The sequence below is a fragment of the Perissodus microlepis genome, chromosome 4, assembly GCF_051167445.1.
Source record: "Perissodus microlepis isolate ML-2025 ecotype Zambia chromosome 4, ASM5116744v1, whole genome shotgun sequence".
NCBI lineage: Eukaryota > Metazoa > Chordata > Actinopteri > Cichliformes > Cichlidae > Perissodus > Perissodus microlepis.
In genome coordinates this window covers 2,513,963-2,538,160 of record NC_140464.1, presented here as the reverse complement: position 1 = coordinate 2,538,160, position 24,198 = coordinate 2,513,963, and the positions used below count along the sequence as shown (strand labels likewise).

General features: G+C 42.3%; 1 protein-coding gene across 1 annotated transcript in view; it reads right to left on the bottom strand.

Annotated features, from left to right (window-relative positions):
• The window catches only part of gsg1l (gsg1-like), a 44,238-nt gene extending 20,900 nt beyond the window's left edge, over positions 1-23,338 (bottom strand). The window contains exons 1-2 of the mRNA XM_084925085.1: positions 22,736-23,338; positions 7,548-7,595 (exon numbers count right to left, since the gene is read on the bottom strand). Coding sequence (XP_084781211.1) covers positions 7,548-7,595; positions 22,736-23,072 — 385 coding nt within the window. The 5' untranslated portion in view covers positions 23,073-23,338. The remainder of the gene's footprint in view (positions 1-7,547; positions 7,596-22,735) is intronic.
• Positions 23,339-24,198: the final 860 nt, after the last annotated feature.

Here is a 24,198-nt window from a genome sequence, read left to right as displayed (position 1 = left end):
TTCCTGATAACAGGAAGGAAGCAGCTCATCAGACCAAGTCTCATGTAAATGATATAATTACACCTTTAATTACTCTGTGCGCGCAAGTGTGTGTGTTTTCCTGAGCTTGTCAGTGGTGTGTGAAGTCAACAGTTTCTTGGGTTAATACATTTCTGACACCATTTTTTTGGGTTTTAGAGTTTTTAAAAACATTTTCATGTCATCAAATGCAAATTCTGGTGAATTAATGCTGCTGTAACAGTTTAACTCGATACTTGATAAGATGGTTTGAGTGTTCCAAAGGGATTTGTGTCTTCTCCTGCATCAAACTGGGTTTCAGTTTTATCACATTTTAGGAGCTGAAAGTGTCCAAATTTGGATGAGAGGGTGGAGTGCTAAGTGTTCGGCCAACACTAACTAGCTTAGTTATCCATAGACTGTATGGGAGCAGGACACAGACAGACAGGCCTGCTCAGTAACTTCCAAATTAATTCCTGATATTCCTAGAAACTGGAGACTTTTGGATGGCCTGTGAGCACAGTACCAGGACCAGCTACAACTATAACCACCTGCTTCACCCTCCAGCTGTCAGCCATTAAGGCCATGCCCTTTATTTCAAGCATCGAGTTTCCACGAACGGTAAAATTATCAGTAATGACCAAACATTTAATGTAAACATTTAAACAGTAATGACCTTTTGTACAAGGGTGTAAAAATATCTGTTTCTGCCATTGGTGGAGACTGACCAGTGACTGAGTTTCTGACCAGTTATCTAATCATATTACCTCTAATTTAGCTAATATTTAAGACAGTTGAAAAATCAGGTTCATTTATTAAATATATCCAGGTTTTGGAAAATGACATTTTTTCCCTATTTTGCCTCAGTGCAGACTTTCAGCTTTCATTCAAGACATTTACCCAAAGTGCTCCACTAACTGTTTGGGCATTGTAGCCGTTTTTATAAACAAGTCCCCATTTTTAGAGGACCAAAAGTAATTGGACAATAGCCAAGCAGTTTCACTGCCAAGCGAGGCCAAGTCCCTCATTATTCCATGACAAATTAAGCAGATTAAAGATCTGGAGCTGGCTTCAAGTGTTCACCAGAACTCTGAATCCAAGGTCCAAAGAGATATCAATGCAAGAAAACAAGGCCATCAGTAAGCTGAAAGAACAAAATAAGTCTCTCAAAGATGCAGGAAAACCTTTAGATGTGACACACTCAACAAACTGGTTAATTCTTAAAAAGAAAAATAAAATACATTAGTCAGCTGAGAAACAGTGAAAAGAAAAAACTTTTACAACAACATGCAAACCATCGATTAGACTCAAGATCAGGGAAGACAGAAAACATCTAAAGAGTCGGCAGAGTTCTGGAAAAATGAAAGAAATCTTTGGACAGATGAAGAAATTATGATGGAATTATAGCAGAATGATGGAACAAGAAGAGAACGGAGGAGGAGAAACAGCTCATCATCTGAAGCAGAGCACATCATATGGCGGAGGTAGTGTTATGGCACTGGACTGTGTGGCTGCCAATGGCACCGGGTCACTGGTGCCTATTGATCACCGACTGCTGATAGAAGCAGCAGAGCTCAACTTTCTGTTCAGATTCAGCCAAAGCTGATCAGGCAGAGCCTCACAGTGCAGATAATTACCCAAAGTAAACTGCAAAAGCAACTCAAGACTTTCCCAAGGAAATGAAATGAGATTTGATGGCCCAGTTAGTTTCCTGATCTCAACCCACCAGCTTTTCAGTTATTAGTTACAAAACTGAAAGCTGAGAGATGCAAAAAGATGCAGCAGCTAAAGCTGCAAATTTACATTTTTTTGGAATTTAGTGCAAACGTTCGCACAAAATAAGTCTTGGGACCAAAGACGATAACTACCCACACCTTTCTGACAAATGTAACTTGGCAAATAAGATGAGAGCAGACAACGAATGGTCTCGTGAAAAGTTAAAAGTCTGTTTGCATATGAAAATAAACAGAAGTGGCCCAACAGCTGAACCTCTAAACTCCAGGATGTCAGACCCATCTTACATCGTGGATCAGATGCAGCACACTTTGATGTTAAGTGTCAGTTTAAAGAAGTTTAACTACACATTTGACGCTCTGTGAGCGTGTTTGCCGAGCTGTGAATTTAGGAGTGATAAAAAAATCTCACAACATTTTTCCAACCAAACTCTCATAAGGACCTTGAATTTGCAGTGGTAGCCTGAGAATATAAAACATTTCTATAGCATTTAGTGAAAAAAACATTTTAATCTATAATCGAATAACTTTCGTGTAGCATAAAAATACAGTTAGAGTCCAAAGCTTATTCCTTTCGATGTCCAGTGAGGCTGAACTGGAGTCTTTGCTGGGTTGAATCTGGACCCCGAGCCTCATGTTTGACACCCCTGCTGTAATCTTTTCCTACGGTACGCACGTCTGAATCCCAATCACAGTTTTCATAATTCCCTGTTCCAAAGAGTTTATATTAGTTTACAGCACCCATGCAGTCACCACTGATAGCCAGCTACATGTTCGTGCAACATGTTTGTGCATCATCTGTATGTTTGAGCTTAATGACACACAGATGTAAAGAAAAATAAATGGCGTTTGTCGTGTCATCTCTCAAGTGGGTCTGGTTCTGCTGGAGTGGGCGGGACTTGAATCCTGGCTTCGATTCGCGCTCGCTGACTCTTTCCGTCTAATCAAATTAAGAGTTGTTTTTTTTGTTTCACTTTTCATTAAGAGCAGACTTGGATCTGACTGAGGAGCAGCTGCGTGTTATAAAACCCAGCAGCAGGCATGTCGGGCCCAAAGGAAGGCAGATTAACATATCGTATCCTTGTGTGGGAAGCAAGGTCACTCCGCTCAATACATCATATCATCCACCTCTGCTCCATGCATCACTCCTGCTCTTCTTCCAGATGGCATTAACAGATGAAACCATCGGAGAACTTTCATTATTAACTACCTGCTCTGCATGAAGCAGAGAATTAGAGGCAACGCCCCACATGCACCAAAATATTCCCTTTCTTCTGGATGCTCAAATATTCCTTTCATTCGCTGCAGGATATAAACAACATGAAATAATCTGCTCTTATCTGCAGTTAGGATGAATCTTGATGAGCTGCAATATTCCCTCATTATTCAGCATCCTCTTCTTAATATATTCTGCACTTCATTTGGGTTTAAAAAGAGTTTAAGGTTATACAAGAGGACCTTCTCATGAGGTAAGCCTTTCATGTTCTGGTCAGGTTACAGTTGGCAAAAGCAAACTTTGGAAATGTTGCTTAAAATCTGTCTAAAATTTTGATGTGAACATACGGCCACATCCTCACCTTTGTTAGGCGACAGGCTCCAATAACTTCCATAAATCACCAGTGACACCACACAGGAAAAGACTCAGCCTGTTTCATATCAATTAATAAGTGTCACTTTGCCTCTTCCCCCTCCTTTGTCAATATAATAACGATGACGGCCTCAGGATGCTTCGAATGAATCTCAGAATCTTAAAATCACTTTTCCGAAGACCCAGTTTAGAGATGTATTCCAGTATTTTCCTCATTTTCCCATTTCTTTCTTCAACTCATAGATCAACTATGACTTTCCTTAGATATATACTATCTACAGATGTGCTCCATTATATTTCATTTCCAGCTGTGACAGCAAACTTCTCATTGCATTTTTCAGTGGTGGGAACTGGTCTTACACTGGTCCCAGTTTCTAACTAATCAGTCCTGTAATGGTGCTGGTATTGCTGGTTTAACTAAAGTGCCTCTAGAAGCCTCTTGGTATCGCATCATGGCTGCAGTTTGACAGTTATTTAGAAGCTCTTGTCTAAATATTTGGAGAAAAGAGACATAACTTATATTTTGATCTCTGTCACTAGGAGGAACTACCAAATACTGCAGTTCCTTTAATGTCCACTAGAGGCTCCAGCAGTAAATCTGCCCCCACAGTCTGCTACAAAAACTGTTTTAGTCACTTTAGTTAATTTCTTAAATTTCTTTCCTTTTTTAGGGGTGCGGCCTCTTGGCGAGACCCTGAACTGGACCTCTGGACTGTGTTTGTGCTGTTGGAGCCTTTTGGAGCATTTTTAATGACATCATCTGTCCAGTAATATGGCCGCTGTGAGGTGACTACAGGCTGTCCAAGGAGTCTGAGCTCCAGTTAATGTGAGTAAAATTTGACTGGATGTTGATTAGCACCAGGTAGCAGGTATCTGTGTCTATTTGCTGCACCCATACGTCCAAGGATCTGACACGCTACTCACGACAGCTAACATTAGCTTAGCCACCCTCTGGTCCAAATACAGAACTTCTGTATTTTAAAAACAGAAAAATATTAAATTGTTCGGGGAAAACGTGAAAGATGAAGTTTAAAAATATCCAAGGACTAAAGTCCAACTTTTATATACAGTCTATATATTTAACTGTCATCTCCTGCTACGTTTGGTAAACTGAACATATAAATAAATACACACTCTTTCCTCTACAATGACGGCGGTAATGATTGGAATCTTCTAATCACAAGTTTTAAAGTGGTTTGAGTTGTTTTTATAATTAGACAGAGGGGTTTGTGGTAAATGCAGTTTAAAAAACAAAACAAAAATGCAGCTATGTTACTTTTGGAAGATTGCATCAATTTTACCTGCATGGTACCACAAACTTCAGCACCAGTTGTAATTACAGAAAGGGGTCAAAGGTTAGTCCACATGACCTTATTTAAGGTAGTATGTCCCAACTCTCCGCATACTTGCTGCAGTAGAACGAGCTTTGGAAAGGCAGTTGCAGCCCTGCAGTCTGGCCGAGCAGATGTCACAGTTTATGTGGGACATTTTTATTCAGCCTCCTTGTCTGATGTATTCGGCCGATGTCCCACATTTTGATTGGCTTCAAAGGAATTTCACTTTCCTGCAGTGAGTTTTATTTCCTGATGGATGTGAAGGAAGCAGTAAAGTAGAAGTTAACCTGTGTTTTGCTGCTTAACAGTGAAAGTTGCAGATCACCATGAAGTGTTGAGCAGATTCCAGATGGATACGATGGAAGATACCACAAAGAAAGTCAAGTGAGCCGGAATACTGAGACACTGAGTTTTGTCAGATGCATCCTGCTGACCTGACAGAGATAATTGGAAGTAGGAGATGGCCGTTAGAACATTTATGGAAGGCTTCCAAGCTTGAGGTTCATAGGGTAAATCTCAAGGAATCAATTTTCTCACTTAACGACATGATAAAAAATGTTTTGCTAATCTAATAGCTTCAAAAAAGAACAATCCCAGATTTTTGTTTGATACAATTAAGAACATTGTCTCTCCTGATATTCCTCATGTACCAGTCTATACTAAATCTGATTGTAATGACTTTTTAAACTATTTTGTTAATAAGGTCGCTGCCGTCAGGTCAAATATTTCTCCATCATCCTCTCAGTATCACACGTGCTTACCTCTGATACCTGCTCCCCTTTTACTCCTGATACCTTACAGGACATCAGTGTCTGCTTGGTCAGATGAAACTGACTTCAAGCCACCTTGATGTACTTCTTCGTTAGTGTGTTTGACTCTATTGGCTCCTGTATTCTGGAAATAATTAATACTTCTCTTTATACTGGATCAGTTTCCAGCTATTTTAAACAAGCTATTGTTGAACCAATATTAAAGAAACCTAATTTGGACCCATCTCTTCCAAGCAGTTACAGGATATTTTCCCGTCCGGGTTCTGCAAATTACACTCTACTGAAACCGCTTTACTTAAAGTGTCTAGTGACACTGATGGCAGCAGAGTCAGGAGAGTACACCGTTCTGGTTCTGTTGGATCTCAGCTCTGCTTTTGATACTGTTGATCACAGCATCCTGATAAATAGGCTGAAGGACTTGTTTGGGGTTACTGGTGTTGTTTTAAATGGTTTATGTCGTATCTATCTGAGAGATCTTTTACCGTCTGTATGAATCATGTGTTGTCTGAAACATCAGTTCTGCCCTCTGGGGCACCTCCAGGATCTGTTTTAGGTCCGATTCTCTTTTTGCTGTATATCCTCCCTCTAGGCCAAATCATCAGACGTTACATATTTCTTATCATCTCTATGCTGATGACATTCAGTTATACTGTTCTTTCAAAACTTCTGAGTTTTATAAATTGTCGTCTTTAAATAATTGTCTGTCTGAGATCAAACAATGGTTAAATGACAGTTTCCTCCAGTTAAATGCAGATAAAACAGAAACCTTGATTGTTGCACCTGATCACATGCTCTGAGAAATTAAGCAGCAGATCAGTTTTTTTAGACCCTTCATTTCAGTCGCGTCTCAGAAACGTAGGTGTTATATTTGACTGTTCGATGTCTCTTGAGAAACAACTTGTCTGGAACTGTTTTTATCATCTAAGAAACATTTCTAAACTCAGACTGGTGTCAAAGGCAGAACTTGAGATGATTCATGCTTTTATCTCTTCTCGTTTGGATTATTGTAACGGTCTTTTTACTTGTCTCAACAAATCATCTCTGGATCGTCTTCAGTCTGTACAGAATGCAGCAGCAAGACTTTTAACTGGCACGAACAAGAGGTCACACATTACTCCAGTTTTGGCTTCTCTTCATTGGTTGCCTGTAAATTTTAGGGTTTAGGGTTCAAAATTTTAATTGTAACTTTTAGAGCTCTGCACGGTGAAGCTCCCCCGTATATCTCTGACCTGCTGAAACCTCATGCTTCATCCCGAGCACTTAGGTCGTCAGGTCAGAGGTTACTGGTGGTCCCATGTACTAACACGTGGGGATCGGGCTTTTCAGGCTGTGGGACTCCCTGCTGTTGTCGTTACGCGGTCTAGACTCCATTGACTCCTTTAAAAAGCAAACAAAAAATATGCAAACATTTTTTTCACTGTTTTATATTATTTTATTTGTATTTCTGATTTTATTCTGAAGCACTTTGTGATTTTTATCTGTGAAATATGCTATATAAATAAATTTTACTTACTTACTACTTAGTAGTTAAAAGAAGTTTAACAGTTTCAGGGATAGAAAAAGGGAATAAAGAGTATATGCAGGAAGAAGAAAGAAACTTCAGCTTTTATCTCCAGAGAGAGTTGGAAAAGTCTCCTTCAAATTAAAATCACAAAGTAAACACCAAACCTGTAACCTCCACGGTTCACTGTGAGTTTATTTCAAGTTTGATATGTCAAAATGACCGTGCAGCGTTGGTGACGTGTCCCACACAAACACGCTTGTCATTGTCATTTTAGATGTGAACTCATAACACACAAGGACACAGCACTACAGTCGTCCAGGAGGTGAGAGGTAATAAAAAACTCTGAAAGTCCAGAATTCACATGAATCACATTTTTCTTAGTGCACCACAGGTGAAAACCCTCTGAAGCAGTGAAAGAGTCCAAAAACGAAAGTAAGTGTGTGTGTGTGTGTGTGTGTGTGTGTGTGTGTGTGTGTGTGTGTGTGTGTGTGTGTGTGTGTGTGTGTGTGTGTGTGTGTGTGTGTGTGTGTGTGTGTGTGTGTTTGGTTTTTCCCTTGGCCCAGTGAACAGGTGGGGAGCGGCAGGGAGTGGCGAAGCTGCCTAATGACCATCATCACTCACCTCTCTCCGATGCCGGGGCCAAATCAATGAAGCTCCGACACTTCTCACCTGAGAGGAGAGAGAAAGGGAGAGGAAGGAGAGAGGGAGATGTAGATGTAAAGAGGGAAGAAGAGGTGGAGGAAACAAGGTGAATCAAGTTGGGAATAAAAGGAGGGGGGAGCAGGTGCAGAGGATGAGGCGATTAGTGGGCGGGAGACAAGGATGGAAATGAATGCATAGGGGGGAGAGAAAAGGATAAAATGAACGTTAGTGTGGCGGACTGATACGAACTGAAACCACATCAGGCTCACAAATAAAGACACAGTGACTCCTCAAGATGATCCTCTTCTGACGTTAAGCTGCACACTGCCAGGCGTTATTAAGTAGTTTTAAAAGCTGTATTAGTCACATTCATTTGCTTTTGTTCCGTCGCATTAAACAAAAGATGTTTATAACACAGAGCTGGAGTCGGGATGAAAATCCCAAAGCAGAGAACTCTTTCTTAAATGATTAGAACGATCTGTTGATCCATTTTCTGACAAAAATCTGGGTCATGGCCACGAGGGCAGAGACATCCACCCATCTCCACAGTCACCTCCTCCACCATTTCTAAGGGGACACCAAGGTGTAGCCAAGACACCCGATCTCTCCGGCAGTCTGACAAAACATCGCCTAGATGTCCTCCATTGTTGTGTTATGTCATGGGGTTTTTCGAATGTATGTTTGTCACAGTTTCAGATCATCAAACAAATTCAAATATTAGACAACGATAACAAATGTAAACACAAAATGCAGTTTCTAAATTATGGTGTTTGTTATTAAAAGGAAAATAATCCAAACCTACGTGTCCCTGTGTGAACAACTGATTGTCACCGACCCGTCATAACATAAATTAGCTGTGATGTGTCACATCTTTGGAAAGCTGAATTCAGTTTCTAGTCACACCCAGGCCTGATTACTGTCATACCTGTTCACAATCAAGAAATCACTTAAATAGGACCTGCCTGACGAGGTGGAGCAGACCAAAAGATCCTCAAAAGCCCGACATCACGCTGGGATCCAAGGAAATTCAGGTACAAATGAGAAACAAAGTAAGTGAGATTTCTCAGTCTGGAAAAGGTTATAAAGCCATTTCTAAAGCAGAGGGACTCCAGCCAACCGCAGTGAGAGCCAATTTCCACAAATGGCAAGAACATGGAACAGTGGTGAACCTTCCCAGGATTAGCCAGCTGAAGAGAATTACCCCAAGAGCGCAGCGACGACTCATCCAAGAGGTGACAAAAGACCCCAGAACAACGTCCAAAGAACTGTAGGCCAGAGTTCATGACTCCACCATAAGAAAGAGACCTGGCAAAAATGGCCTGCATGGCAGAAAACCAATGCTGAGCAAAAGGAACATAAAGAAAAATATCTGGATGATCCCCAAAACTTTTGGGAAAATATTCTGTAGACTGACGAGACAAAAGCTGAAGTTTTTGGAAGGTGTGTGTCCCATTACACCAAACCATAACAGACCAGCAAGTCCACCTCTGACTAGGCCGATCCAGAGTCTTCATTTTGCTTTTCTTAAGCCACTCAGTCCTGACCCGAATCCGATTAAGATGCTGCGACATGACCTTTGAAGGCGGCTCATGTGTGGCTGAACTATAACAATTCTGCAAAGCTGAATGGACCAAAATTCCTCCACAGCTGTAAAAGACTCGTTGCCTCTTATCATGAATTAAAACTGGTAACAGCAGGTGGTTAGTTTGTGATATTAGTCATTACTCTGACCTAGATTTACTGCTCTTGTATTAAGGTTTGTCTCAGTGGCAGGTGGGTCACATATTAGCCTTAACACTTTGCATATGACTGGGTAGCATTAGCAATTTATATCCAACAGCATTTTTAGTTTATGTGTTTTTGAGTACAGTTTTTAAGGAAGTGCTTCGCTTTCTCTTGTATTTTGATCAGAGTGAGGATTTCGGACAGGTTGGGCTCCATGGGATGTTCTGGGATTATTGAGAGTCAGAAAGAAGTGGGTACGGTCATTGGCTGACTAATTGTCAATTACAAGTTTGTCATGTGATTAAACTTCTCTTGCTCATGGTTGCTAATAGGGATGCAACGATACCAATTTTTTCAAACCGATACGATACCGATACTTGGATCTGAGTACTTGCCGATACAGAGTACAAAAACCGATACCTCTACCACACACACACACAAATGCAATGAATTGGAAGACAGGTTTTATTTTATTATCTGCCGATAAAAAATAAAATCTTAATAAAAATGACCACAAAAAAATTTCAAGTGAAAAATAAGCACTTCTGTTAAATTATTGCAGAGTCTCCACATTGTAATTTAACAAAATATCACTGAACTATTGGCACTGTCTCGAGCTTTCAGAATAATAAATAAACACTTCTGTTTGGAATAAAATAAATACAAATTAGGTTTGAGAATAAAATAAACTTTTAAATTATTGCAGTGTGTCCATATTGTAAACAAGCAAACAAAAGCCGCCAGTCTCACTCGCCTAACCCTGTGCCTGTTTAGCGCGGGATGTCCCCCTAGTGGCCAATCTAAAAAACTACAACAGAAATGACAAGCCACCCTCTGATTAATGAAATAAGTTAGTATCGGTTCATGGTATCGGTTAACTTTTACGCGTATGAGTACACACACATTTTAGAGTATCGGCCCCGATACCCGATACTGGTATCGGTATCGTTGCATCCCTAGTTGCTAACCTTCATAACTTTGTGATGTGGAGCGATACTGAATGTGTAAAAAAGAAAAAGTGTGACTCTTTCTCAGATTGTTCTAGTTTCAGTTTCGGGTGTCCTCTTGGCTTCATTATATTTCTTCCTGACACACTCGGGCCTCGGTGAGTTCATCAGAGCTCACGGGACCCTGCAGGTCACAGATCAGCAGCCACAACACGAGCTATAATTCAGCCCGTGCAGTGTCACGGGCAGCAGGCGGGCCCATCTATAACCAGCCCAAACACCGACGCCCACACACGCACAGAGCCATACTCGCTGAACAGCAGATGAAGACACACTCTGTTTGATCACACTGGTGCTGAGGACGATTTAGGTTTCCTGTGGTGAAAGAAAAAGAACAGAAACTCAACGTCAGTCCTGCAGAAACTCTCTGAGATTCTGGAAGTCCCGTTAGCTCAACAGTGCATTCAGAAGAATAGCTTTTATGTCTAATTTGTACTTTTATTCCACAGTTACAGCTCACATGATTCCTGTTAATCTACTGTTGCATCACCTATGGGCAGTTATTCTAACCTAGAGAGCAATCGGTGTTTGGCCTAAATGTGGGCCGCATTCAGACTTGGCTGACAGCTATGATTCAGGGTCGGTCTGGCTGACTAAATTTAGCCATAGCTTCAGCTCACATGGACCAAATTTCAGGTGTTCTTTGGCAACTGGGTCACCTCTTAACAACAAAACACTTACCCCTGTCAAGCCCATCTCATGACTGATGGGCCATTTCCGCTTCTCCTATAACAGAGTAAAAACGCTGCTGGAAATGAGCCGAATGACCCTTAACCCACTCCTTCCTTCCTGTTACCTGTTCTCCACCTGGTGCTTGTATCCTTCCTTCCTCTGTTCTCCCCTGGCTTCCTTTTGGGAACTAAACTGAAATAAGAATAAATGTATGACTGTAGCTAAAATCAGCTCTTTGATTGTTTCCTCTAAGCGCCTGTTTGACAGAATCTGAAGAGGATGGTCATATTTCATCTTTTCAAGGTTAAATGTGAATTTGCTCACACCTTGGTGAACTGAAGTGAAGCTGTGATGCAGCCAAAAGGTGAGCGTCTCAGCGTCTGATTAGGACATGAATCTAAAATGTAATTAAAGAGTGAGCGGGCTCGTCTGTGACCTGATGACAGGACTAACAGCACAATCAGTATTCCTACGCCTTCCTGCCGCACACAGAAGCCCGCGCTGCTCTAAAATGTCAATTATCAAAAAAAAGAGAGAAAATCACGCTCGCAGTCTATCAGGCTGTAATGAAACAGATCCATTTAAAGAAGCTTCAGGTGTCTTCTCTTGTAATTTTGGTTCACAGTCCCGGCTCTCACTTTTGCACCACTCTTTCATTATTCTCCCTTCCTGCAGCCGGCAGCTCTGCAGACTGTTTAATCAATGATCCGATGTCATTTGGGGGGTTAATTGCAGCTGTAATGAGTATGAATGCTTTTGTGAAACAACACCTAATGTGCCATTACTTCTACATTTAAAACAGACCGTATAAAACGTCAGATTGAGAATGAACTTAAAGAACATAAAGGCTCCAGTCTCATTTGTGCTGATCCAACACCGCAGTTCAAAACTGGACGTGCCGAGTGATCGATGGACGTGACTGAGAAACTGAGGAACGCTGCACAGTCACGCAATTATGACTTGCGTTAAAGCACGTCCTCCTTTATCTGCGATTTCTTCTAACTCTAATTGGATCATAAATTTCTAAATTAACACCACGTTTTATTCAACAAGACTTCAAACCAGCGACTGAGACCATAAACCCATCAGGAAAGTGTTTACTGGGCCCACAGAGCGAGGCAACGGACCAGTGGAAGCCCGAGGAGTTGGTAGCATGATGGTTAACTCCGTTGCCTCACAGCAAGAACATCAACCATGTGGCCTTGTTCACATTTTCCAGTGTTTGCTCTGCGGGTACTCCGACGTCCTCCCAGTCCAAAGACATACAGTTAGTGGGTTTAGGTTAACTGGTGACTCTAAAGTACCCATCGGGTGTGACTGACTGGCTGTCTGTGTTGACTGGTGAGTGGCAGTGTGCAAGCTTAATGTTGTGAAGGACGGTGCTTTGAACTGAAACTACAACTTCTACCTAAACCTAATTAACTAACTGTGAGACAGAAATCAGGAGCAAAAGGAAAACACAAGGTTACACAAATAAACCCAAGAGTCAGGACACTTTGTCTGCAATGGTGAGACGCCTGCAGCATCTGACAGAACATCAGTATTTCACATATTGCTCCATGCCAGAGTCCTCAGCAGCCATCCTGAGCCGTCTCGCTTGTAACTGAATAATTTTTGTGCTCACAGATATGAAAACATCACCAGTCAGATCAGCTCCAAAGGTTTGGTGGATTTGCCTCAAAGCAACATTTTAAAGACTTTTTCCTCCACAGGTTATACTTCTACGTCACAGTCACACAGCTTCACTGAAGGCTCCATCCACGGCAACAACGCAATCAGCATCTTCAGCTCCGCCCACCAGAGCACAACTAATAGTCTGATTCACGTTATGGGTACTGGAAGGAAGAACAGTACTTTTACCTTCATCGTCACTACAATAATGAGTAAATATGTCTGCACAAACCTCTGCTGTGCATCTTTGATAATGTGCCTGATCATTTTCAAATGCAACCTCCTTCAGCAGTGATGTCACATCACTGTGGAAGAGTTTTGGCCCACTCTTCTTTATAGCATCGATCAGATCATTGAGGTTTGCAACATTCATTTATGCACAGAAAAGACTGAAAAGATCCCACCACAGCCTCTCAGTCAGGCTGAGGTCTGGATCACTGCAGCTCCTTCTTTTTTTAAGTTGGAAATGTGCTGCTGTGCTTGTCCTGTTGATGACCCAGTTTGCTTTAGCAGTGGGACACAGCCTCACATTTGGCTCTAGAACACTTTGGTGAGGTCACGGTACACTCAGTGACTGCAAGGTGCCCAAATCGTGATCGGTCCACCGCTGTGGTGAAGGCTGGGTTTGAACTTTGGCCTCATTGGTCCTGAAGTCTTGTTGGTAGTTCACACAGCCATACTTGTTCCCACATAGCAAGCAGGCCTGGCCCGGATCTGGTATCAAGCCGGCACTGCTGGCTGACTTCTGGCATGTAAAGACATATGTCATCCAGATATGGGCCAGGCCTGGCATCAAGCTGGCACTTCTGATGGGCCACTGTCATGGCAGAGTGTATGTCAACCAGATATGGGCCAGGTCTGGCAATGATGCCACTGCTTATGTGATGACATGCCATATCTGGCCCGATTGTGGTTCAGCGCATGTGGCCCAGGCCCATAGAAAACAGGTCTTCCCCGGATCCAGCATCAAGCTGGCACTTCTAACCGCAATGATGCCACTGTTTATGTTCCTATTTTTGTTAGAAGACCCAAATGCCATGTTGCAATACTGTACTGCTATGGTAGCCAACGTTTCAAATGCAGGTTTGACAGGTTTGTGTACACTTTATCCAAAACCTAGTGATGGTTTACTCATCTTTGCCAGTGGGTGGTGGTAGCTCAGACGGTAAAGCAGGTCACCTACTGATCGGAAGGTTAGTGGTTTGATCCCTGGCTCCTCCAGTCTGCATGTTAAGAGTGTGAATGTGTATGAATGTAGTTAGGAAGCACTCAGTGTAGGGAAAGTGTGTGAATGTGGTATGTTGTATAGAGTACTTTGAGTAATCCGGGAGACTAGAAAAGCGCTATATAAAAGTCAGTCTGAACAGAGTCTCATCATGTTACTTTTGCACTGTTTTTCATGTTCTGGCACATGTTGTTATTACATGGCTTGATTAAGATACACATTAGGCTGACATCTGGGGCCAGAGCTGAAACTGTTCTGGGCCAGCACAGGGCCAGCAGTGTGTCTGCAACTGGCCCGTGCCTGCACACAACTTACACATGGTCCACATACCGCAAAGAATGACGGCCCTTTGGTGGCCCAGATCAGGTTTGCCAGAGGAAGTCCACACATGGGCCAGCACAGGACCACCAGTGTGTCTTCAACTGGCCTTGTGCTGACCCATGTGTGGCCCAGATCTGGCAAACGTGACCTGGGCCACCAAAGGGCCGTCATTTTTTGCGGTATGTGGACCATGTGTAAGCACATTGTGTGGGCCTGATCCGGGCCATACCAATTTTGCTATGTGGGTTCAGTCTGTGCTGTCCTGAACCATTAACCTGGCCTGTAGAGTCTTTGATGGAGCTCTTGGGTTTGTTTGCAGTTTCTCTGAGTATTACGCGCTCTGGTCTTGGGGTGAAACAGGTTCTTCCTTCTACAATATAATAAAAAGAGAAAAGACATGAAACAGGCTGTTAAAAGGCTCAAACAGTGACAGTGAGGATTTCACAGAAAGGTCACGTCGATGTAAATTGAACTTTTTTGCAAATTAAAGCCTCTTTTTGGAGCGGCCGACTCTGTTCTCATTACTGCTGTCACTGCGAGATGAGCTCCTTAGGAGTCTGTTTGCCAGTCGTGCCAGATTGAAGTGATGTAATGAAGTGAATAAGCCTCGCTGAAGCTTTCATGACGCCATGGCTGCATGCTTTCACTTAACCTCTTATTGCCTGGGTGGAATACAGCATGTCTGGATTCAGATGCGATATCAAATCATAGTCAAAGAAGGTTTAAAAGTTCAGTGAAGTCTAGATTGACGGCGAGACTCCAACATGAGTTTCTCAGCAGGGTGTTTGAGGAGAGAACAGGGACAGTGAGGAGCAGCACAGTGAGACTGATGAAGAGAAGCAGTAAAGTCGTACGCATCGATCAGCCCGAGCAGGCTTCGTTAACTCTGAGATTGGCCCCTTCTGAAGCAGTCCAAAGCTCTGAGACGATGGCTGTTTTTAAAGGAAAAAATCCCACTGAATCATTTATTTCCCTCCATGTGTCATTTTTCACAGTGGCTCCAAAGTACGGACCTTTCATAGGAAAGCAGACTGATAAATAATTACTGTGTAGTGCTTGGATAAGTTTCACACAAGCAGAAAAGCTTGAATTATTAATTCAATTATTAATCTATTTTTAATAATAAGCTGCTGTAATATACGGATCAGCTGTGCAACAGGTCACATATAGCTCCAGCTCCAATGGCCACGTATTCCAATAATGAGCTCAGCGTATGTGCAGCCATCAAACACACCAAAATGGCTTGTTTCAGGTAGAGGATGAATTGGCCCACTTTCTAATAGAGCTACACTGAGCACAGCGAGTCCGCTTTACAACAATTACAAATATTTTTTCAAACAAAAGAAAATATTAAAAGAAGAAAAATTAATTTTACTAAGTAATACTAATAAAATTTGGAATAATCTCTGAGTCGGCCTGATCCCAGTATCATCCAATCTGTGATAACACACACAAACACACACACACACACACACACGTCCCTGATGAATGTCCTTACAGACATTTTTTGGACATGTATTTATCACCTAAACTTCTGAGCACAGAGTCATATTGGGAGTATTATAACTGTGCACCACGTTCTGGTTTAGTATGCTGGTTTATAACTATTGCAGATCAGTTTCACATTATAATTAAGGAACAGTATCAGACTGCTACCATGGCTGCACAGGGGCACTGACTGTGCTGTACGGTGTGTAAATTTGGCTCCAATATTATATGTTTTGATCGGTTTGTGTCTTAAAAGCCCTTTTTAATGGTTTCCATGATGAATTTGTTAACGTGTGTGTGTGTGTGTGTGTGTGTGTCTCACATGTGTCTCGTTTCTCTCAGCTGTGCAGACCGGTTTGTTTAAGTTGTGGCTGTTCCCTCTCATCTGTTGTGTGCAGCTTCATCAGGAAGTTGCATAACTCGCATACATTTGTAGAATTATATTATATCTTGGAGTCTAGTAGCTTAAAAGCAGGATCCATAAGCTGTAGACAGGCAAGCAGAACTTCAATCCCAAACAGGAAGCTCCAACAGAACAAAAACAAACACTTGAGTTAGCTGAGGTGAAGCCTATCAGACAGCTAGCAGCTCCAGCTGCCTGTGTCACCATTAACCTGTCAGTCCAAAAGACCACGCCCATAATAATGCAAACTTTATACAGAGGAATTCACCCTCGTACAGCTGTTATAAATGGAGAAATTATCTGTAGAGACCAAAACTGTTTCTGTATCAGACTGTAAACATGTTTATTTCTGCTGTGAAGTTGGACATTTGAACATGGGAGTCTATGAGGACTGACCTCTGCTGGACACTAGAGGTACTGCAGCTTTTGGCGCTTCTCTGTTGACTTCTTGAGCTTTCAGTGAACAACACGAGCAGTAACACAGAGCCCAAAACTGATAAAAGTGGTGTAAAAATATTATAGAGAATATTACTGCAAACAAAGGTAACCGAGAGTCTGCTTAAATCTGTGACACACAGTGTCATATTCACAAAGTAATTATGTATAACGTACATGTAATTTTAATTAAGTTCTAACATCTTTGGAGGTTAATCAATGTTAATTAGTGATGCTCTCGGTGTCTCCATCACCTCCTCAGGATGATCTCATTCGTAATCCCCAAAGGTGATGCTAATAATGTGTTTTATTTCATTAAAAAACAAACTGAGAGCGAGAGCAGCAGAGCGAAGTCAGAGAAGAATCGATGGCTGAGAGAGGGAGTCACACTGTAAAATTTTATTATCATAATTCTCCGCTCAGCGATGCCAGAATGCCTTTTTATCCAGCACTGCTGGGCGAACCACACTGTAATAAAGATACAGGCCTTTAGCTCGCAGACCAATCACACTGAAAGGAGAAATTACCAGTTACTAACAGGCAATTCATAGTGAGTTATACTCAAACAGATGTTTGATTTTTTTAAAACAAAAACTCGGAAAAAATCCCATCAACAGCACAGTGAACACAGTCTGTCCCCCATACGGCTGTGATGGTCTAAAAACAATGAGCCATTACTGATTTTTGACTTCATACTTCAGTCTCCTGTGTGACAGTTCTACATTTAACCCCATTCATCCACCTGGAGGTTCCCACTGGACTCACGTTAACGTACACAAAGTGCAATTGAAATTGTAGAGGTGCAAACACCTCATACCAAAACAATGCACCTTGAACCCACACAGAAGAAATGATTTTTACTCCTGCTTTGGTTAGCATTAACCTGATGTTAGCAACAGCTAATGCGCTACACGTGCAGACAACAGGAAACACTTGGATAAAATACAGCAGTCTTTTCCCTCTCAGGGACCAGAGCAGGCTTGTTATAATGACCCAGTGACACTGATGTTATTGCACTTAGTCTAAAGGTTCTGCAGCACATCTCAGCCACACAGCAAAGCTTCATCCCAGCCTCTTCATTAAACTGTCTGGAATCACTGCAGCAGCCTTCATGCTGTTAAACATGTTATGTTTATGAATTATGATCCACAGCCCCCCCAGTACTACCACACATTAACAGGTTTAAGTCCTCTTTATCATTAACAACACAGGGAGAGCCAAAGAATGAGCCAAGATTAGTTTTATATGCATCACCAATCAGCAGCTCGAATCTGTGAGGAAAAAAGGCAAAAATCCACAACCCTTTGGTCCAAACATCAACTTTATCATCCAGGCCAAGCTGCAAATCAGCACGTGCTGTGTCACGCCAAAGAAGTCGTCCAGACAAATAAACTACGCATACTTGTTTTATCACAGTCGAGACAGCCAGCATCTCCAGTATTCTGAATTTGTTCCAGAACTGAGGAAACAGCTGAATAAAACATTGGGCTTGGCAGGAAATCCACCATATTTTCTGCTGCTGGGCTTTTCTGTGGAGTTCATCATCACTGGGACAGAAGAAAACACACACACACACACACACACACACACACACTTATTCAAACTCTCCGGCTCTTCCCAAAGCTCTGCGCTGTGTCACAGGTGTTTGCGTACCTGATCTCAGGTAACACTCTCTTTGGTCTGTTACGCATCAGCACGGGAGGTTAAATGAGGAGGCGGGTATGATGTTGAATCTTTATCAGCTGATAATTAAACAGCTGGTGTTTGGAGTTGCTTTCATTATTATTCAGCCTCTGCAGCACATGTATAATATCTGCATATTAATGTGGATTGTTTACATGGTTTGATTAAAGTTGGCACACGCTCAGTTCAGCCATTTTTAAAAGTGCAAATACAAATTATCAGCGGTCTTCAACTCAGTTTGAATCCAATCACCTCAACTGGCATTCCTCAACCTAACCAAGAAGTTTTAGCGCCCAGCGCCCAGCGCCTCAGTCACACCGGCCTACAGACCGGTCGGTGCACGGTGTTGGACCAAAAACTTCCTCACGATTGTTTCGGTTGCTTGTAGGTTGCCATGGTTACCCACAATTTTCATGGAAGACACCAGCTTTCCTGGAAAGCCGTCGAGGCCAGGCCAGGCAGCTGGACACTTAAGCAGTTCAGATGGTGTTTGGATGGTTCACAGAGAGTTGCTTCGAAGACAGTTTAAAAGAATCGTGAGTGTAATCTCAGAGAATGGTGCTGGTTTGTTCTCCGGGAACTGTTTGAGGTTTGTAAGGAGGGTCTGCAGGCAGGTGAGGCAAGAAGGTAAGACTCCTTGAAAGAATCCTTAACAGGGAAGTATTGACTCGGAGAAGACAGGTGAGCAAGTTCAGGTAAGTTTAAAGACCAAAGTGGGAATCAGACTTTACCCCAAGACCCAAACACTACAAACTGATTCCAGTGACACCAACTACATGCACAATGTTAATGAGACTAAAAAAATCTGATGCAAGCTGGAAATGGAAACTGTCGCCTTCAAAATAAAAGCTGCGTCTTTCGAAACGTGTCCATTGAGAGTCCACTGGGGAGTGTTTCCATGCAAGCTCCTGCTGAGGTTGGTGCACCACGCTCTTTGCAACCAGTTTCACCCAGCAGCAACAGAGCAGTTGGCAAATACACATTTATCGATAGCAACAAAATTTAATCAGCCAAAAAGAAAGTGAAAAACAAAGCAGAGCAAAGAGAAATTTTAGTGCAAATCCCAAAGTTTTCAAAGACAACAAATAATTTAGACTGGATGTTGGGATTGATCTAAAATACAAACAGATGAATGCATAAAATCTTTGATGCAGCTTTGGGTTTAAGTCTAATAAAATGTGCATTCCTGTTGGTGAGAGCAGCGCCGAGAGCAAAAATATAAACACCCTGTTAAACAAAAAAGGTGCTGCTCCATCAGCAGCTTCTGTTCCAGTGTTGGTCTCAGTGTAAACATCCTGTAGATTTAATGAAGAGCTGGAACAAACCGATCCTTTCAGAATGTGAGGGAGGAATTTAACAAGCTTAAGCTTCGGGGCGTGACGGGATGTGTGTTAGTTCAATACTTGATGTGCTGGACGGGAGACTTTCTTAGTTTTGTACTTACTGAGATCTGAGCTGTCAGAGCTCAGTTTGAGTCGATGTATTAACAGAAAATTTAGAGCAGATTAACAGATTCAACCTTCCTGAGGCCGAATCTGCAACACTCCTGCTCACACCGTGCAAGGCCGCTGAACAGCCACTAGATGGAGCTCAAACTGACTGCAGATGTTAGGATAAGTGAAGCCAGATAAGAAAGTTATCCTGGGTATGTTGAAGTTTGTAGCACAGCCCCCAGATATCCAGTCTGTCACAGAGGAGAGACCTCTGACATCAAATAATGCAAAGAAAGAGCTCAAAATTAAAACTAACTAAAAAAAAAGCTTGTGTCTAAATAAACTCAAAAATAACTTATTTTAAGTAATGCTTGACGAGATATGAGCGTTTAAGTCTCAGTTACATTAAACCATATTCATATATATTATGTATTAAACATGAATAATAGTTTTTAGGTGCTGTGATGTTTAAAAATGCTCCCCTGGTCTCAGCTTTCCTGTCCTCGATCCACCTTCCTATCGCAATAAAAGCTAAAAGACCACATTAAAAACACAAGGGGGCGCTACAGCAAGAGCTTAAATACGAGTTTCTCGTTTCTGCTTCTGCAGAATTAAAGGATCCCTCCCATGTGGGTTACTGGTGGTCATCAGTGAGGACTTAAGGCCTCAGGCTGAGCATTTTATTTCCTATTTGTCTCTGATGTGAAAATTCTCACAGAGAAATAAGGTTAAAATGCATTCACATTCTGAACAAAGCCGCGTGCCACTGATGCAAATAATGATTCTTTACAGTTAAAGGATTTTAGAAAATCTGCTGTTTTTTTACACTTTAACTTCACAGATGCTGCTGCTCCTGCACGGTGTGGACTTTAAATGTAGAGGAGAAGGAAAGCTCATAATATTAGTTAAACGGACACACACACACACACACACACACACACACACACACACACACACACACACACACACACCTCTGTGTCCCTGGGATGTTTATTTACTCTCACAGAGTTACAGCGCACAGATCCACACACAGACTGTTTTGTCCTCTTCACTCCCACTCATCTCTGCACAGAACAGATCCTGTTTGTTTGTTTGTTTGTCTACAGCTTCTCACATGGGACAAAATATCAGAAACACTTACAGGACCCACAGAGGCAAAGCTCACTGTAGACTTCACAGCTAAAGCTCCAAGTAATGGGGATCAATCCGCAGCTGAAAGTAGTCCCTGACAAACAGAGGTTTCTCCTGTTTGGTCAAAAACTGCACCGTGGAGCAGTTTTAGGAAGTTCATCACAAAGATGGAAACAGAGAAGGAAAGTCAGAAAGTAAAGAGACACTGGCTGAGGTAGAAACGGTTTTCTTAATAAGAGTCCTGACAGATGTGGAAATGTCTCCGAGGGAGCCACCATCCCACAGTTCAAAGCCGTCCACCATCAGAGCATTCACAAAAACAATCTGATCAGTGATCTGTGTTTTTCATCCTCTGCCATCTTCCATTCAAAAGACCAGAAGTTAACTTTGAGTTATTAAAACCTGCTTGTTATGAAGTTTGTTTCCCCTGTGAAGCACTTTGTTTGGCAGCTTTAGAACTAACCAGAACTGGACCGAGTGAAGCGCTATACAAATACAGGCTATTTACCATTCAACAGGAAGCCAGCTTCAGCAGCTGATAACAAAGTTCAGGAAACAAACTGCTGGAACTATAAATCCAAAAACACAGGAGAGGAAAACCAGGAGATTGGAGAGGGCAGCACCTCCTCAACACACCGTTTGGATAACATGGATGCAGTTACAGCAAAAAGTCCCACTGGTATGAGCTTCTATGTGAGGGCGTCCAGCACATCACCTGAGCGCCTCCTCACTGTGGACTGAGGGAAAATAAGTGATTTGAAGACCTGAACTTTTAATTTTTGAGTTTTCCATTAAACGTCTCATCAGCAGGAAGAGAAAATGTGAGCAGAGAGCCTCATGTGTTATTTATTTATTTATTTTTACCTTTATTTAACCAGGAGGTTCACAAAGAAACCCAGCCAAGACAGCAGCCATGATGCAAACATGCTAAAAATGCACCAATTACAACAGAAAATTCAAGATTTACAACAATTTATACAAAATACAAACACCCACAACAAAACCCACCAGAGAAATCACAAGAAAAACATTCACATCTCCTTCACTGCACTCCTTATGATGCTTTTCAGTTCAGCAGCAGGTATGCTGAATGTGTTTAAGCTTAGATCTTTCTGCTTTTCTGAGGAACTAACCAGAGCAGAGAAGGTACAGAGGTAAACGGGGCCGTTCTTTTCAGAGTTCCAGCTTCAGTCATATTCATCACCCAGCTCTCCACATTTATCCAAAACAGTGTGAATACATCATGTTTGCACAGAGCAGACCCACACCAGCATCATCCACCATCACATGAAAGGTTAAAGTCTCAGTGCAGCCACACTCTCTGTTCCTAACTGATGAATTTCCATCTAGGATTACTTGACTTCAGACGTGTTTGGAGTGAAGATTTTGTGCTCCTTTCTGGCACTAACAAATTCCCTGAATTCTGTCAACTTTTATCTTTATGACAAGAAGCACAGGCCGAAGAAAAAGCATAAAAATATTTATTTTCAATGTAAATCTAAAAATGTTTAATTTGTTGTCCTGTTATTGAGAGAAACGGAGATTTAGAAGCTCAATTTCTGCTTGAAAAATGAGAGCGCATTGACTTAAATTGTCCACATCGATCAGCGTGCAATGAGTGAGAGCAGTGTGCTCTGAACGCACCACATCCTATCATTTTAAAATTCTGTCCAAAGACTAAACAAACATCAGTGCGGCTCAAACTCGAAGTGAAAACAGGTTTTACGCACAAACATTGGTTGTGCGTAAAAATGACGTGACTGGCCTGTTAGCTTTAATTTCAGGGGGACATTGTCTGACCTGTTACTGCAGGTGAGCTAAAAAATAAAATAAATAAAAACTGAAGTGAAGAGGAAAAAGTATTCCAGATACTTCACACTTATCTTAAAGCCGACACTGCTCTAGTTTTATTTTCTCTTAACAACTTTAAGCGACCCCAGAATCTCCCCAGCCTCTCGGACTGATGGACCCACCTGACTCGTGGATGTTCTCCTCGCAGGAGTACCAGATGCCCGTATGGAAGCGGCGGAAGAGGAAGCGGTCGTCCCCGGTCTCCCAGCTGTAGTGCACTTTGTTCTGGTCCGTCTCGTTCACGCCGTAGTCGATGCAGTTGTGGTGCCGCTGCTTGCTGCAGTTGGGCTTGGGGACGCGCTGGGTGCCCTCGCACCAGTACGTGGTGATGAAGGCGGTGGTGGAGAAGAACAGGGCCACCAGGTTCAGACCCACCGACAGCAGCGCGCGGCATTTCCGCGTCGTCTTCATGATCTCGGAGCGAGCGGCCGCGTCCCCGCAGGCAGCGAGAAAGTTCATCCAAGAAGGAGAGCGAGGAGGTCAGACGAGGAAGAGCGGCATGGCGCTGCGAGGACGCACAGAGAATTACGCGCGTGTCCTCTCTGTGCCAGCGTGTCCTCAGTGAGGAGCTCGGGACCCAGAATTTAAATCTTCCATCAGCGTCACAACTGAGAGCTTCCGGCCTCGGAGAGGAGACGGGGAGCTGCTCCTCCGTCACAGAGCAGGAGGCTCACTGAGGAGACGTGATGCTGAGAGCGGAGCACCTCTCTCTCTCCTGCTCTCCCTCCCTGCGTGTGCGTCATCACAGTGACCGGTCACCCAGACAGCTCACACCTCAGCCACACCTACTCCCGTTTTCCCTTTTAGAAATCAGTCATTTTGGATCTTTTGGTATTAAATCTGTGACTCTTTATGGGGGTGTTGAATCCATCACAAAGAAACCCAGCTCAAATATGACAGCAGGTAATATGATATCATTTTGTTTGATGCTACCTGCATCTCCTCTCCACCTTCAAGGTGTCCTGCGAAAGTCAGAGATCTAATTTTAGTCTCATTTCAGAGACAAAGGGTCACAGATGCCAACAGACTCAATAAACTGATAAACTTTTAATGACAACGTGCATTAGGAGCTTGGAGAGGTGAGGCTCCAGTTTGGGACCACTGTGTTTCGCACTTTTGTGAATTTTTTCCTTTGGCTTATTTTGTTAATTTACTCTCTTAGTTTAATTTAATCTGTTTTGTTTATTTATTTAAATTATTCTATTTATTCATTCATTTTGCTTTCACTTGACCTTCCTGGTTGACACTGGAAGGTAAAAACTGCGTAAACATTTGGTTTAAGCTCTCCAAGCGCCTTTGGTTTGAGGTTAAAAAAAGTTTCGGCAAAAGGGCACCGATTCCCACCTCAGCCGCAGGAACAGCTCGACAACCAACTCACAGTTAGTATTACTGTAACGTTGTAGAAGTGAGAACCCAACTGTGACATCTTAGCCACTAACACAATGACCCAGTAAGGCAGTGAGTGTATGTAAACACAGTGTTACTGGGTCAATCCAAAACAAAATCCATCATAAATGGAAAAAACCCAAAGATGAGCTCATTTTTTATTATAAAAACTTTTGCATATCAAATGAAGCCAAGTTAA